General features: G+C 39.7%; 1 protein-coding gene across 8 annotated transcripts in view; it reads left to right on the forward strand.

Moving 5' to 3' along the window:
• Window positions 1–6,189: 6,189 nt before the first annotated feature.
• Window positions 6,190–16,875, forward strand: part of acaca (acetyl-CoA carboxylase alpha) — a 42,800-nt gene continuing 32,114 nt past the window's right edge. For 3 of the 8 annotated variants that reach the window (XM_047378888.1, XM_047378889.1, XM_047378894.1), the window contains exons 1-15: window positions 7,922–8,198; window positions 9,482–9,617; window positions 11,342–11,480; window positions 11,701–11,810; window positions 11,905–11,986; window positions 12,119–12,217; window positions 13,515–13,621; window positions 13,708–13,818; window positions 13,906–14,115; window positions 14,245–14,415; window positions 15,272–15,433; window positions 15,551–15,714; window positions 16,203–16,353; window positions 16,446–16,549; window positions 16,633–16,860. In XM_047378888.1, the coding sequence (XP_047234844.1) occupies window positions 7,975–8,198; window positions 9,482–9,617; window positions 11,342–11,480; window positions 11,701–11,810; window positions 11,905–11,986; window positions 12,119–12,217; window positions 13,515–13,621; window positions 13,708–13,818; window positions 13,906–14,115; window positions 14,245–14,415; window positions 15,272–15,433; window positions 15,551–15,714; window positions 16,203–16,353; window positions 16,446–16,549; window positions 16,633–16,860 (2,198 nt within the window). In that variant the 5' untranslated portion in view covers window positions 7,922–7,974. Of the gene's footprint in view, window positions 6,395–7,921; window positions 8,199–9,481; window positions 9,618–11,341; window positions 11,481–11,700; window positions 11,811–11,904; window positions 11,987–12,118; window positions 12,218–13,514; window positions 13,622–13,707; window positions 13,819–13,905; window positions 14,116–14,244; window positions 14,416–15,271; window positions 15,434–15,550; window positions 15,715–16,202; window positions 16,354–16,445; window positions 16,550–16,632; window positions 16,861–16,875 lie in introns of those variants that run through there. The other 5 variants (XM_047378887.1, XM_047378893.1, XM_047378895.1 and 2 more) reach the window with 3 other exon arrangements.

Here is a 16,875-nt window from a genome sequence, read left to right on the forward strand (position 1 = left end):
CACCAGCGGGCAGAGACTCCAACCACCGGCAGGCGGTGTGGCGGGGAGGAAGCTGATCCAGGACAGGGAGCAGTCCAAGACCCAACCTGTTGCAAAAAAAAAAAAAAAACAGGCACACACAGTCACAATCACCCACTCCCACACTCATGCATACACATAAAATCCCTCACACCCAACATAAGGATAAACAACAATGGACGTCATACACTCACTCACACTCCCCATGCATACTCTATACTCCCAGGTCCAGGCGCCGGACCTGGGAGTATAGACCACCTCCTGGGTCCAACCAGGGACCCCCCAACGAGCTCCGATCCCAACCCCATGAGTCTCCCACCCCCAGTGAACCCCAACAAGAACCTCCCCACGGGGCCACCCCCAACAAGGACACCGATATCGAACACATCCCCCCGAACCCTAACGGCACGAATCCCCACCCCCACAGGGGCACAGCCCCACAGGTGAACTCCGTGGCCGAGAAGCCGATGAAGCCACACCCACACAGCGCAAGCTCCACACACAGCCCCACTCTAAGAACCCCCGCCACACCCCGCTCCCCCACCACACAGCATGCCGCAACGGCAAGGCAAGGGCCCCGCCACCCCGCCCAATGGCGCAACATTAATTGTTGTTTTACAAGTGGCAGCAGGCTAGTACCCAGCAGCTTTTTCCTCCCAGCCACATTGTGAACAGGATGAAGCCAATGACAGGGTGGGGGAATCCATTATCAGTGAAAACAGTGTCAATTAAATTCATTATAGACTTAGGCTGCTGGAGAACATAATGACCACTTTCACCCTCTTCGCTACATTCTCACACTACTCACCAATTTGGCATTATTTGCTGTTATTTCAGTTTTTAACTTTATGTTCTCTCTCTTTTCTCTTCCTAGAAGCTACACCTGGCTTGACTCTGTGGCTACCTGTGACACCTTTCTGGAGAGGAGCATTGTCCAAGCTTCTGCTGGCAACAACTTAATGCTCACCTTCTACAGTTGATCCACTTGGCCCTGTCTTTCAGCGTTTAACCCTTTTTCTCTTCTAGATATAGCAATTGACTGAGCTTTTACCGTAACTAACTCTATGTGCTCTCTTTCAGACTCTAACCTTGAAAACTGGCTCAAAGTTTATCTGTTCTTTCTTTCTAGATGAAACGACTAAAGGAGCTACATCCACTAACATTTACTCTTCCTTCCCATAGAAAGTACTCCTGGATCAATGCTTCTGTGTTCCTTTTGTGTCTCTGCTCTATTCTCTCAAACCCCCAGTCGGTTGTGGCAGATGGCCGCTCACACTGAGCCTGGTTCTGATGGAGGTTTCTTCCTGTTAAAAGGGAGTTTTTCCTCTCCACTGTCGCTACACGCATGCTCAGTATGAGGGATTGCTGCAAAGTCAATGCCAGTGACTGTCCACTGTCTCTACAAGCTCATCCGGGAGGAGTGAATGCTACAAATCTCTGACTCGATGCATTCTGCTGGGTTTCCTTAGATAGAAAAACTTTTTATCCAATTTCAATAAATAACTGAATCTGACTGCTGTCGAGGTAGAAAAACTTTACTGGCCGTCAGTAAACTCTTACATTACTCCTCACCTCTCATCGATTCTTTTTATTTGGCACCCCAAAGGACAATCCTCAGTCAGAGATCAGTTGTACGTTTCCACAAGTTTATTAAAACCAATCTGAATTCAGAGAGGAGACACACACTTACACGGGTACCTGGAAACGTCTGTGTGTTGTCTCCTGGGGGCTGCGTTACATTACATTTTATACCCCACGCTACTATGCAGTACACATACACAATCATTCTGTCTGTGGTTGTCTCCCCAGCAACAGTATCAAAGAAACAGAGATACATTTCATCATTTAATTAAAGAATAGTTTCCCACACGTCTTCAGGAATCTTCAGGGAGAGGTGTACCATGCCTCCCTAATACACTGCCGGCTTCTCACAATACAGACAGAAAACACCTGCAAGCTTTAACCTTGAATAATAACCACACTAGAAGCTACTGTTTAAGGATTTTTCTAACTCTCAAAAGCATAACTAAAAACTCCTAATAATAATCAATCTATAAGCAGCAAATCCCAAATATATCTTACCTTTAGCTACTAATGATAAGGCATTTATATTTCCACACTGCACTGTTCAATGGTTAGGATTAATTGGAATGTATGTACCTGTTGTAAAGTGCCTTGAGACATGTGTTGTGAATTGGTGCTATGTAAATAAACTGAATTGAATTGAAATTTTATTTTATGAACTTAAACAGATTATTTTATCTAGTAAAATTTATAGCTTCGCTGCTAAAAAGTCAAATCTTTGATAGTTTTTTTTTTAATTGCATTGATATTTTAAAAATACGATGTAGTAAATTCAGTTTTTTTATCTTCTATGTGGAAAGGGAGTTTGGCACTTTAGCAGGACTTTATACAGGATAAAAGCCAACCACCCGAATGTGGTAGGCCTTGCCTTTGTTTTGAGAAAAATACTGAATGAATTTCTAGAGTGTAAAATGTGAAACATTTAAATTTGTATAGTGAGAATGTAAATCTATTTTTGAGGTGAGTTAGAGCATTGGATAAGAGGTCATCAGTTGCTAATAGAAACTAGAGGTTGTATCAAAATAGCATCCCGCCTCCTTCACTTTTACTCTTCTGAAAGAAAAACATAAACGTCTCTGACGCCCCACTACAAGTAAGCTGTCTTACATGAGAGTACAGGACTGTATCTTGAAAGGCATTATATTTCAACGTGTCAAGAGATGTTTGCCAAAACTACATGATGAATCGAGATTCTCTTTGAGTGATGCCTAAGATGAACATATAAGACTTGGACATTGGATTAGCAACTGGTGTTTATTTAGCTGACATAAATGCTATTTTTAGGCAGTGAAGGAAGAGAAAACATCAATTTTCCATACCTGCTTCTTCCATACAAGGTGGCAGGCAACTGGTGCCTATCTCCAGCGGTCTACGGGCAAAAGGCAGGGTACACCCTGGACAGGTCATCAGTCCATCGCAGGGCAACACAGAGGCCAAGCAACAATGCACACACCCATTCATATCTAAGGGCAACTGAGAGAGACCAATTAACCTAAAAGATGTTTTTGGCCTGTGGGAGGAAGCCAGAGTACCCGGACAAAACATGCAGAAAGAATCCCCACCAACGAGTTGAACAAAGGACTTTCTTGCTGCAAGGCAGCCGTGCTACCAACTGCGCTACCATGCAGCCCTCAAAACACAAATCATAAAACAGAAATACAGAGGATATAAAAAGATCCCTGTTAAAATACAAGACAAAAAAATTTACTTGTTTGATGGAAAAATGTAAACAAATAAATAAAAAAGCTGTTTTAACGTGGTTGCAATGAACTATAGTGAAACTGAGTAACTTTAAAGTTCACTTGTCCTTGTAGGCTTTTCTTGATGTTTGCTCATTTGCCTCCTTTAGCTAAGCCATTGTTTAAAAGGGGTTACAGAGGATCTAAAATATTTAGGAATTTCTAGTTAGTACTTGTACTCTACGTGACAGCAGCCTCCTACAACCTCCATATACATGATTTAACGAGTAGGGTTTGAAGACAGAAGATGTTTTGTATACAAAGAAACGTCCAGGTCTGCTTAAAATCTCCCCAAACCATATGGAAAAATAAGTTATGGTCTGATGAAACCAAACTTGAATTTTTGAAAGGTACGTCTGACACATAAACATTACCAAAGGAACATCAAACTCAGAGTAAAACATGGTGAGGGCAGTGTAATAATCTTCACTTTCCCTATGCGAAACTAGATTTTTGTCAAAGTGGAAAAAATCATAAACATTTCTGAGTGCAACTCAGTTTAAACCTAATATCTTCAGGCGTCTGTTAGAAAGCTCAAGATAAATAGGAATTAAATTTTTCACTGTCAATGTCAGTCTAAGCATACGTCAAAGTCAACAAAATAAGAGCTTTACCAGAAGGAAATTAAATTTGGAATGGACCAGACAGTGTTTGTATAGTCACCTAAAGAGGGCTCTGTACAAGAGATTTGATAATCTGATAGATTTGGAGAGGTTTTGCGAGACAGAGTGGGCAAATATTACCAAATGAAGGTGTGGGATGCTGATTAACTCCTAACATCGAATGCTAATATCAAAACAAAGCAACTAGCGAAGTAAAGTACTACAACTAAATATTAGTTTAAGGGTGTGCAGACTCATCCATCCACTTGTCAGTGCAGGGGCTGGTACCCACCTATCTCCAGGGGAGAGAGGCAGGGTACACATTGAACAGGTTGCCAGTCCCGCACAGGAGGTTGATGCAGCTTTTTTCTTCTTCTTTTACATATTGTCCTTCTAATAGTGACATACAGAAAATATTTACCTCCTTAAAATGTTCAAATGGAAAGTAATGAATATCTGTTGTAGGAGCAAGAACTGTGCCATGTCTGATGCAACAGAAAGCTTGATTGTTCAGTTAACAACTGTGTTCCGTTTCTTTGGAGAATCCCGTCAGAATGACTGTAGCTTTGTATTGGAGTATCACCTACAAAATGTTTGCAGCACAGAAACAATGTGGTTAGAAAAACAAACTCGTTCAAGTTTAAACCTGTCAGTCTGCAAGCACGTTATCCAGTGCCCCATGCAGTATTGACAATGTAAAGCCTGTTAATACTATACGGGTTGTTTGGGACGGGTGGGGGAAGAAATATGTTAAAAATGAACCTATACAGAGTAGATTTCCAACTACTTTCTGTACCAACTTTCTACAGATCACAGTTCTCATTAAACAGTTATGATTTCATGACGTCGACAAATGCAACATCTGTGCTAGTTCAGTTTATATTTGCAATCTTTTAACACACCAGGCTTCCTGCTCGCTTCTCCTCTGCGCATAAAACAATGATGTGTTTGCACCACGAGAGTTAAATTTACAAGTTAATGTGAATAGTGGTTGAAGCGGTGCCTTAGTGCCCAAGACTGAAACAAGATAACACAACATAACACACGTGCACTGAGCAGTTGACACCCTGGCTCTTCCGGGTACATCCCCTCGTGCAATAGCTCTAACCCCGCCTACAAATTAATTTTGGAATTTGATTGGCCCGCGTAGATGAAGGTTTTCTAGATATAGTTGTAACAAACATGAAATACTTAACTCGAGTAATGGAAGCTGCATTGCACTCTTACATTAGAAAAATTTCAAGGAGCCGGAACGTCAAACATTGACTTTCCCAGAAATAAAAAACAATACACATTTATTTTAGCCAAACCATTGTTTTATTTTTATTTTTACTTTATAACGATTCAACTTAGCATGTCATTTGTGCCACATTTAGCCAGTATGTCTAATTTTGATCTGCAGTCAGCAGATTTAAGATTAAAACATGAAATCACCATATTAAAAACTAGGAAAATATCAGTTTACAAGGTTACAAAAAAGTTAGTTAAAAACAAATGGTCAATATGCTTAGTCACTGTCTACACGTGATCACGTATTTACTAACCACTGTTTAAAGGGTTAAGCACTGCAGTGTTTCTTGACTCAGTGGTTACAACATTCCAACTATAACCTGCCCTGTAAGAGAAACCTCCTGCTCCTGAATGAGATCCTACAATGTCCTCTGGGTACAGCTTTTGTGGACAAGTTTAGTTTTGTTTGATGAAATTATTCTGCAGGCACAGGGCTAGACAATGCAACATTTTATACACTAGTAAAATATCACAATAATTAATCCTATTTTCCTAAGAAAAGTCATTATTTTAAGTTAAAATAAGGCAGTGATTGGATAAATTTGACTTTTTATCTAATTTTTTAAAGATAATTTATGCAGTCTTTCTGTTAAATGTAGTTTAGTCCTTCCTGATTGTTAATTTAATTTATCCTGATTTCATTTATGTTTTGTGACATGAATGAGAAAAAATGTAATAGATAGACGTTTTTGTAGTTTAATTTGACTTGATTTTTAAGTCCTGCCACTTGCAAATACATTTGATGTTTGAATTTTCATTTCTGTTGATTAATGTGTAGGACTAATATAGGAAAATAAATAAATAAGGTTTAAATTGGCAAAATTATTTCTTTAAACCATGAGCCTTAATTATATCCTGAGTTCAATTGTTCGTATCTGTAAAGTCGTTCTTTTAGAGCGGCGTTTTCTATTCGAACTAGTTCTACAGCGGAAGAAGCTGTCAGAGGTCATTGTCCAGGAGTAACCCGCCTGCGCATCACCACATCACCCCACTCTCTGCTGTTGAATCGGCTGTAGGGGCAGTGTGACCTCATCATGATGTGATTTCTTTCCTTTTTTTGTTTAATCTTTGAAGAAGAAATACATGTGCGAAAAACACCGTTAATTTATTGATGCCATTCAGTCAACGTTTCCAGGATTACGTGTCGGTTTATCTCCACCGGTATGTTTCATGGCGACTAGATATTATCCCAGATTATGTTGTAACGGCTCTAGGGGGGTATTTTACGCTCATGTTGCAGTACGGTATGGGACTCGAGTTCGGGCAGTACCACTGTGTTCATTATGGCACATTATAAAGACGCTAACTGTTGCCCGGTGAGCTAGTCATGTTAGCATCTCCGCCACTGCTTGTCAGTTTTACTGCTGTAACAGTGCAGGCAGGCAGGCAGGTAGCTTTGACAGGTAATGTCAACTCGAAGCGAGGCTTTAGTGAAGACTCCGCTTTAGCTGTGTAATATTCTTATTTGACTGGGAATTCGGTTAGCTAAATGCAACCGACCGCCGCTATCTTTTAGTGATGTTTCCCTGGCTCACGTTTAACGCGTGTCTGGCTGCTGTGCTCGGCTTGTTTTTCTGGTCTCGCAAGCAGTTATCCACAGGTAAGGTGTGCCTTAGGAAATGTTCCTTCCCCCACTTTAAACGAACCGGAGGGGTGATGGTAGCAGTTAGTCAGTGAGGTAATGTGCCTTTATTTTCACTGCTTGGTTTTTAGTTATATTGAGTTTGACATTCTTTTTGTAATTTACAAACCTAAAAGGAAACAGAGGCGTTTAGCATTACATTAAACATAACTAAGTTGGTAAGTTGTATTCCTATAATCAGTATACAATTACATTTCTATGCATTTGCTTAATATGTATTAGTTTTGCAATGGTTGCACATGATGAAGATTAAGTATGTTTCATGGTCATTTGTAGACCTGTTTTAATGTTTAGAAGTGAGCTGTTTTTTGTTTTATGGATTCTATTTATTATAAATGTATTTCAAACATTTCAGAATTTGGCTCACAGCAATATATGTGCTTAAGTTTATTTTACACTTGTGGATAGTGATTTATTTCTTTATTTACTTTCTTAGCTACCTTTTTTAAAGCATTGGGTTGAAATTTTTGCATCAGCTTCACATGGGAAGGATAAAGTATGTGTCATATGTAATGATATTTTTAGGAAATATACCTTTCCAGAAGCTGTTCAGAGTTTGGGTAACTGTTTGGTAAGACATGCTCCACATTCCTTGCCACACTTGTTGATATAATGCCATTTTTTATTTTTATTGTACCATTTATGCAGCGGGTTAATATGTATTTCGTTTGAAATAGTTTTACATGGTAAGGCTAACGTGTGCGATATAGTAATTTGTAGCTTAATGTGTTTAGAAGCCAACACTTATTTTAAAAGGTTTTAATTATTGATTGATTTGTTTTCGTTTGAATTAGGATCTCTAATATATGTGGTTTCCTGACTACTGTTGAATGTATTGCAATGAATAGTTTTGTACACACAACTGGTTTGACATGTTTAATAAATGTGTCTTTCCAGACGTTGTTCAGAATATGGGTCACTGTCTGGACCCAAGTGTTGCAATATCAATAAAACTTAAGTTTATGCAACCCACTTTTGCAATTTAACAAACTGCACTATGCTCCAGCTTGATGTGATGTGTTTTGAACTCTGGCCCTCCTTTATAGCTGCTTCTGCCTCTGCACTGTCAGTATTCGCAGCCTGCTCACGTTGGCCAGCCATGGCACAGCAGGACAATGCTGCCAAGAAGAACCCAGCCGTGGGAGCCTTGCAGTCTCACTTCCTCGTGGGCTCTATATCGGAGGAGAACTCGGAGGATGAAATCAGGGTAGATGGACCATTGGAGGACAAGGAGATGAGGTCTCTGTCACCGTCTTCTGGTAGCTCCGACAGCACGAATGAGTTGGGTTTTGACCACATTGATGGCCCCATACACAATTTAAGGTTAGAATCCAAATCAGGGTTTATGTTTTTCTTTGTACTTCTTTTTTTCCTTTTTTCTCATTCATAATGATCTTTCCTTCATAGAATTTAAAAACACATATTTTAAGTGAGACATGCAGATGTGAATCCTTGGGTGGTCCCGTATGAGTTGGGACATAGCTGTAGTTTTCCGTTCCTGTGTAGGAAGGCCCCTTTTTACAGTGTGTGAAAAATGCTGTCTCCCTGTCTGAAAACCGATTTTCAGGGTTTCTCTGTGTACAGAGTCTGAATGCTTTTCCTGGAGAGCACGCGAAGACTTCTGAATGTTGGTTTGGAAAAGATGTGAAATGTTCACACACAGAAATCTTTCATATAACAGTCAGAAGGAGATGCTGAGCATTGATGGATCTTTGTCTAAAGCTCCCCAACAGCCTTTAATCTTTCTAACTGTAGCCAGTCTTTCATTTGACTTCATGTAACTCTAAATATTATAATATTCACAGCTGGGAGACAAAAAAAGTTTCACTTTTTTTCAACATAAATCTTTTTTTTTAAAGATGAATTAAAAAAGTCTACGTTTTTTATGGGAATTTTATTTCTAAATGTTTTTAGAATGGTTGTAGCTTTACAACTGGAAATACTGGATGGGATCTCAGAGGTTGCTTGAAAGTCAGCCATTCACGTCTTAAAGGGCCACACTGTTAAACTAGCTGAAACTAATTCGCCACATGCCAGTGATTGCTGCAGTGATGCAACCATTAAAGATCAGGCCAGAGAAAGCCAGCCAGACAACCTTAGTCCTGCTCCACCTGCCAGCTGATAGCAATGCTCCTCCCATGAAAACTCCACGTTCCTTCATGACTCTTATTTTGGCTGATGATTAGATCTCACAAATCTTGTTGAGCCCATGTTTTTGTGTCTACGTTTTAGCGCCTTTGCATGAAAAAATCCTGTCTGCCCAATCATTCTTTCCCTGTTACATTGTTGTATCCCTCTTCCCAGTGGTTTTCAGGTTTTGCCAGATGTTTTCTGTTGTCATGGCTTTTTTAGCATGGACTTTTCTGGGCACTCGTGTTACTCACCTACAAGCAATTAGGTGTCAAACAATTTGTAAGTGCAGTGATATGTTTTTTTTAATGAAAATTAGCTATATGAATGCTCTGGGATTTAAGCAGATGCTGCTAAGACCCACATTGAGGATTTGTCTGTGTTCGTTAATGAGCCACCTCACAGCAGCACTTCTGTTGAAAACTGAATGTTTAACCAAGGGCTATTTTGCATATTTCTTGTTTTCTTTTTTTAAGCAGACCAAGCATGTCAGGGCTACATTTGGTGAAACAAGGCAGAGATCGCAGGCGAATTGATCTCCAGCGGGACTTCACTGTCGCCTCACCTGCTGAGTTTGTCACCCGCTTTGGTGGTAACAAGGTCATTGAAAAGGTAACTTGTGTTTTTGATGCCCTCTTCAATAGATGTTAAAAAATACCTCTTGAACAAAATCAGAATCTGTCATACATTTAGATACAGGATTCATTTAAGACACAAAGCACCAGTTATTCAATGTCCTGCAAATTTCCATGCCTCTTGAAATCCTTGAACTTTTACACATTTGTTACAACCACAAATCTCATCTCAGTGCATTTTGTTGTTTTGAATTTTATTTGATATACCAACACATATAAACCCATTTACAAACAAGAAAAGTTAAACCTATATCATAAAGTGTATTCAGCTCCTTCTGTGTCACAACTTTGTAGAATCATCTGTTGCTTCATTTACAGCTACAAGTAGGGGTGCACCGATTGCAGTTTTCTGGACAATCGCCAATCTTTAAAAAGCCAGACCTGCCAATTCTGATACTGGCTGATACCGATTTTTTTTAAAACTAACTGACTGACCGCGCATGTGCAGATGTGACTTGGTGGGCGGGTCTGTCAGTCAGGCCTCTTTCACGACGGAGCAAAAGGGGACAGTGGCTGATTTTTGAGATCATTGCAAAGGTGGATAAAATCGGTGGATATGATCGGTTTCACATGTAAGTGTCGGCCAGCTGATCGATTGGTGCACCCCTACTTTTGAGTCAAGTCTCTGTCGGCTTTGCACATTTAGAGAGTGAAAGTGTAACCTATTCTTCTTTGCAAAATAGCTCATGCACAGTTTGATTGGATGCTGCTTGTCTGTGAACAGTAATTTTCCAGTATTTACACTGTTACTGGACAGTTCTAAAACATAAATTACCTTTGAAACCAGTGGTTGTATTGTAGTTAAGTAATAATTATTTATAAACTGACTTGTTGTGTGATACATCTTTATAGGGATCAGATTTCTGGACTTAGCAGCTTATACAGAGTTGCTCTTAAGGAATTAAGATTCAGTAGCATGCCTTTTTTTTGTCATTATCCTTCTGGAAATATTTATTTTCCCGCTAAATCAGCACTAAAACATTTATATTAATCATGGTGGATAATTTTTATCTGTTTAATACCACAGTCTCTACATTATTCTGTAATGCAAAAACAGAACAAAAGAGCAAAGTGTACCAGAGGCAAATTCCTTGTTTGTATGTACGAACTTGGCAATAAAGCTGATTCTGATTCTGATTAACTCAGTGAACCAGGCTTTCATTTCCTCCCAAATCATGCTGCAAACCCGTGCTGAAAGACACAGATAAAACATATTTTTCTTTGTAAACACGTGAATTTTTATATCCTACTAAATATTGCATCCAAATGGTCCTTTGTGATGTTTCACTCACCAGTACTGCCAAGTTGTCTTGCTGGAAGGTGAACCACCCTCCCAGTCTCAAGCCTTTTTCTGTCCTGCTGAAAACTTCTAACATTTCTTTCCAAGATTCGACTCAAGTCAGCTTCACTATGGGTTAGCCTACAAATCCACTGAAGTCTGTGCTTGTAATGTGGCAAAATGGGGAAAAAGTTCAGTCAGTATAAAAACATTTTAAAGACACTGTAACGACAAGTAAAGTATAAAGTTAAGCACGCCACACAGTGTGTCCTTCTTTGAGATTACCATAGAACATCTAAGGTGATTTATATTTTGGTGGGTCAAGAATGTACTCAAACATACAATATTTTCATCCTTTCACTTTGTTTTTTTTCCAGTAGACAAAATAAACATGAGTTATCAAAATATTTTTGCTCCCTCAGGTGCTGATTGCCAACAATGGCATTGCAGCAGTCAAATGCATGCGCTCTATCCGCCGCTGGGCCTACGAGATGTTCCGCAATGAGAGGGCAATCCGTTTTGTTGTCATGGTGACCCCAGAAGACCTGAAAGCCAATGCAGGTAAGCACTCTCATAGTTGTACATTTTTTGTAACTCTTTTCAATGATTCGTTGACCATTTGCTCACGTGGAACTAGTGAATAGTTCAAGGCCTTCAGTTCTAGGTCATATCCTTGAGTGATTAAGAATGAATGTAGTAAACTAACATGAAAAAGACTATTAGACCTGTCTGACTTGTACTTTTTAGGAATTTCACAAATCAGGTATTTTCTATTTCCCAGAATACATCAAAATAGCCGATCATTATGTGCCTGTGCCTGGAGGAACTAACAACAACAACTATGCCAATGTTGAGCTCATTCTTGACATTGCTAAGCGCATACCTGTTCAGGTACAATAAGTATGCCAGTTTTTCTCACAGTCGACCAGTTATTTTCCTCTGCTCTGTATCACCATTGTTGTGGTTTTTCACATACACGTTGTAGGCTGTGTGGGCCGGTTGGGGTCATGCCTCGGAAAATCCAAAACTCCCAGAGCTCCTTAACAAGCATGGCATTGCTTTCATGGGTAAAGGAAATGTGTTGACCTCTTATCTGTTGTATTTGTTTTACATTTTTTCACCCACTTTTCTTTTTAAGTTCAGATTGTTTTTTATTTATATATAAATTAATACATATATATATTTATATTGTTGTTTAGGTCCTCCAAGTCAGGCAATGTGGGCTCTTGGAGACAAGATAGCCTGCTCTATTGTAGCTCAGACTGCTGGTATTCCAACTCTACCCTGGAGCGGAACAGGTAACTAAAAGATTTTTTTCCTCTTATGCTGTTGGGGGATTTTTTTTCATTAATATTCAACAATCAACCTTACATTATTTGAAATGTTTTCTTCTCATTTTATTCACACGGCAGGTGTTGTGAATTGGCACTATATAAATAAAACTGAATTGAATTGAATTAAACGAGAACTTTAGCCTTTAGCCATAGCACCTAAATGTCCTTGTAAATTATTGATGTACTGATCATCAGAGATTTTGTGGCTGTTTCTTGCTGATTATTTTTCTTAAGCTCTGATCAGATTTAGCTCTTTTTTTATAAACTATAAAAAGCAACAAAATACTTTTTTCTGATTTACAGATAAATTGAAAATTGTACTGTTGTACTTAACAGTTGAGCTGTGTCCCTGCATTACTGACATGTTCAATTCATCCATGTTATGGGGGTATTTATAAATAAAAGCCACCTTAAAAGCAGCATATCTCTTTTACAAGGGTGATTATAGTTAACTTACCTTATCTCTTTTTTGCACACTTGAAAAGTTACTACATTGCAGGAGAACAAAATAATACAAATATCAACTGTCTGACTTAGTAACTGAGGGGAAAAAAGCTCTGATGTAGTGTTGTGATAGATTAAATCATTAGTTTTCTTTATTTAGTTTTAAAATCATATATTAATGTATTGTAAGCTAATAAGGCATTTATTTAAAGACAATGATTTACAGAGTTGACATCTAGCGCAGGTCTTTAGCATCTTTTATTGGTGAATGGCATGAATACTGCAGTTAGCGTGGTTATCATTATTGCCGGTCTCTGTGTATATTTCCTTTAGAGCAAACAGAGCCCCACCTTCATTGGGGGATTTGCAAAGGACTGCCAAATTTAAGGAAGAATTTGACTGTTCACAGGATAAACAGAGTAACTTACTTTAAAACATTCAGCATCCTGTTGTCTCCTGTTGACATGTAACCTCTGTTGCTGAAATCTAAATGAAAAGCCTAAATACTTCTATACAGTTTCCTTTCAAGGAGCTTCTTACAGCATTTGTCCATCATACATCTTGCATTAATAGACATGTTATACTAAAAGTAGTAAATTGTGTCTTCTTCATTCAGTAAAACTTCCACACTGAAGAGTTTTGTTCTCAGTGTGACCTAGTAGCAGTTTTGCATGATGCGTTACTCTTTGCAACCTGCCTGTCAAGCTTAAATTCCAGTTTTCAGCCCATTTCTGTGTTCATCTTAAGGGTGTTTTAAGACTGTTTACCTTTTCACTTTCTTATCATGTGAAATAGCTGTTTGCCTTTATACTTTAAGACTTGACAATGGAATGGTCAGAAAGCAATCAAAAGAAGAAAATCATCAATCTACCTAATGAGTTGTATGAGTGCGGCTGCATCCAGGACGTAGAAGAGGGCCTCAAAGTAAGCATGTCTTTCCCACTATGCTGTCATTTTCCTTTATGCAGGAATTGTGTATGCTCAAATGGTTTCTTGTGCTCTATTTCCAGGCTGCAGAGAAAATTGGTTATCCAGTAATGGTGAAGGCCTCGGAGGGGGGTGGAGGAAAAGGGATCCGTAAGGTCAACTGCGCCGACGACTTCCCTAACCTCTTCAGACAGGTAAGAACTAATTTACATGCCTAATTTTAATGATAGGGGTGTTATGTTGCACTGATTGACCACAGGATTTTACTGTTGGTGGTTTAGGTCCAGGCAGAAGTTCCAGGATCTCCCATCTTTGTCATGCAGCTAGCCAAGCATGCCCGTCACTTAGAGGTGCAGATTTTGGCGGATCAGTATGGAGACGCCATTTCCTTGTTTGGCAGAGACTGTTCTGTGCAGCGACGTCACCAGAAAATCATAGAGGAGGCTCCGGCCTCCATAGCCACCTCGGATGTGTTTGAGGATATGGAAAGGGTATAGTTGAACTTGCACGGCTTGTGCATATATATCGATACAATTGTTTGTGATAATTTCCATCAGATTTAAGCCTTTATTTTTTAAAGCCCATCGTGTTTTGTTTTGCTTATATTTGTTTTTTTGCAGTGTGCTGTGAAGCTGGCAAAGATGGTCGGTTACGTCAGTGCAGGTACCGTGGAATACCTCTACAGCCAGGATGGCAGTTTCTACTTCCTAGAGCTCAACCCCCGTTTGCAGGTGGAACACCCCTGTACCGAAATGGTGGCTGATGTCAACTTGCCTGCTGCTCAGATGCAGGTCAGTCTATCTTGCAAAGCCTTCACTGCAACAAAAGTGATAAAAAAGAACTTGTTACATCAGTGACTGTCCTGCTAGTCTCCATGCTGCCCTGCTGTCAGAGCTTTGATGGGCCCTTTGTTTCCTTGGACACCATCTGTAAAATTAGCAGACAGTATACAGAGACAGTGTGGTGGATCCTGGGGGCTGTAGCAGGATTAGGTCATGAGGTCTGTTCAGCAGTGTTTAGGGTTGTGTGTTAATAGGTCAGAGGCAGTCAAGCTGAAAGACTGAAAGATTTGTAGTCATGGATGATTGGGCGTCAGTGTGGGAAGCTCAGCAACCACAGTCGCTGGGAAATGTTATTGGTCATTGTCTTGAAAAAGAAAATCTGATCTTCATATCCATGCCAGGGAAAACCTAATGCGTACCTTCCATGCAAATACATCGAGGATACTGTACCTTGCAAAATATTCCTACCTCTTAAACTTTTCACATTTTGTCATATGACATCTTACAGGATTTCCCTGTACTTAGATCCATCCATTCTCCTATTAACTCTTACCAGCTTCCCTTTCCCTGCTGAAGAAAAGCATTCGAACAGTAGAATGCTGCTATGTGCAGTTTTTCATGGATTAATACTGTGATTAAATTAAACACGGGTTTTTTAATTATATCACTGAAAGGCAATGACTGTCACTGGATTTGTTTCAAAATTTTTGAAAACCATGACAAAATTCAGATAATTTAGGTGAAGTTTGTGGTTCTAACTTTACGAAAAGGAAAAGTGAATACTTTTGCAAGGCTGTCAAAGTTTTCCAAGTTGAGTTTTTAGCATGAATATAATGTTACACTAACACTTTTTTTTTTTTTCCAGATTGCAATGGGTATTCCTCTTCATCGGATCAAAGACATTCGGATGCTTTATGGAGTCCAGCCTTGGGGAGACACTCCAATTGACTTCGAGTCCCTGTCAAACTCGCCCTCCCCACGGGGGCATGTCATTGCAGCACGTATCACCAGTGAAAACCCAGATGAGGTCCGATTTTCTTCATACACCAAATATTTGCGGTTTCAACTTCTGCTTCGTTTAGTTTTTGAACATTTTGCCTTTGGAAGATAAAATGCAGTGTCTTCCTGTGTCCGACTTGTGCAGGGTTTCAAGCCAAGCTCCGGAACGGTGCAAGAGCTAAATTTCCGGAGCAACAAGAACGTGTGGGGTTACTTCAGCGTTGCAGCGGCAGGAGGCCTGCATGAGTTTGCCGACTCCCAGTTTGGACACTGTTTCTCTTGGGGAGAGAATCGTGAAGAAGCTATCTCGTGAGTAAATTTTAAAACAATGCTGTATGGTAATATCATTTGTTATCTAATTTTAAAACACTACATTGCCAAAAAATCTCAGAACTTGGATTTATGTAAGCGATTTAGTAAGCTGTCCAAACAATGGCATAACCATTGTGAGCAATAATAGCTTTACATTATTGCTCACAATGACTTAAGGTATGGCTTTTTATACATAGGTTCAAAATGCCTTAGAAGCGACATGGGCCCACAGCATTACAGAGCCTCTACCATACCTAAAATGGGCATGAGGTGCTTTTGCACACATTCGTCCTCTGTTCAAAGCCAAACCAACCTGGGGTGTGCTGCCAAAACTCAATTTTAGTTTCATTTGATCCCACAGTTCCAATAAAGGTCCTAGTAATAATTAGCTAACTCCAAAACATTTAAGTGTATGTGATGCTGTTTAATTGTCAGGGAAGAACGTCCGTGTGATCCTGATCAGTGATTTAAATTTTTTTTCTCAGCAACATGGTGGTTGCTCTCAAGGAGCTTTCTATCAGAGGAGATTTTAGAACAACAGTTGAATACCTAATAAAGCTGCTGGAGACTGAAAGCTTTCAGCATAACACCATCGACACGGGCTGGCTGGATCGACTCATTGCAGAGAAGATGCAGGTACGCAGCTCCTTTTAAATCAGACAGTTGGCACATAACGTTCACTATATAAGGTTTTCTTGACTGAGCAGTAAAGAGCTTGTTGCTTGCAGGCAGAGCGTCCTGATACCATGCTTGGAATTGTGAGTGGGGCTCTGCATGTGGCAGATGTCAATCTGAGGAACAGTGTTTCCAACTATCTGCATTCCCTGGAGAGGTAAATAGAGATAGCTGAAATGATCTTTTAAGAAATGAAACATTATTGTTGGAAACACGTGAGCCTTTTTACTCTTTTATCAGGGGGCAAGTGCTACCAGCGCATACACTACAGAACACTGTGGATGTGGAGCTGATCTATGAAGGCATGAAGTATGTCCTGAAAGTGACACGACAGTCTCCCAACTCATATGTGGTGATCATGAACAGCTCTCTAACTGAGGTGGATGTCCATCGTCTCAGCGATGGAGGTCTTTTGCTTTCATATGATGGAAGCAGCTACACTACATACATGAAGGAAGAGGTGGATAGGTAAGACTAAACAAC

This window comes from Girardinichthys multiradiatus, chromosome 11 (assembly GCF_021462225.1).
Source record: "Girardinichthys multiradiatus isolate DD_20200921_A chromosome 11, DD_fGirMul_XY1, whole genome shotgun sequence".
Taxonomy (NCBI): Eukaryota; Metazoa; Chordata; class Actinopteri; order Cyprinodontiformes; family Goodeidae; genus Girardinichthys; species Girardinichthys multiradiatus.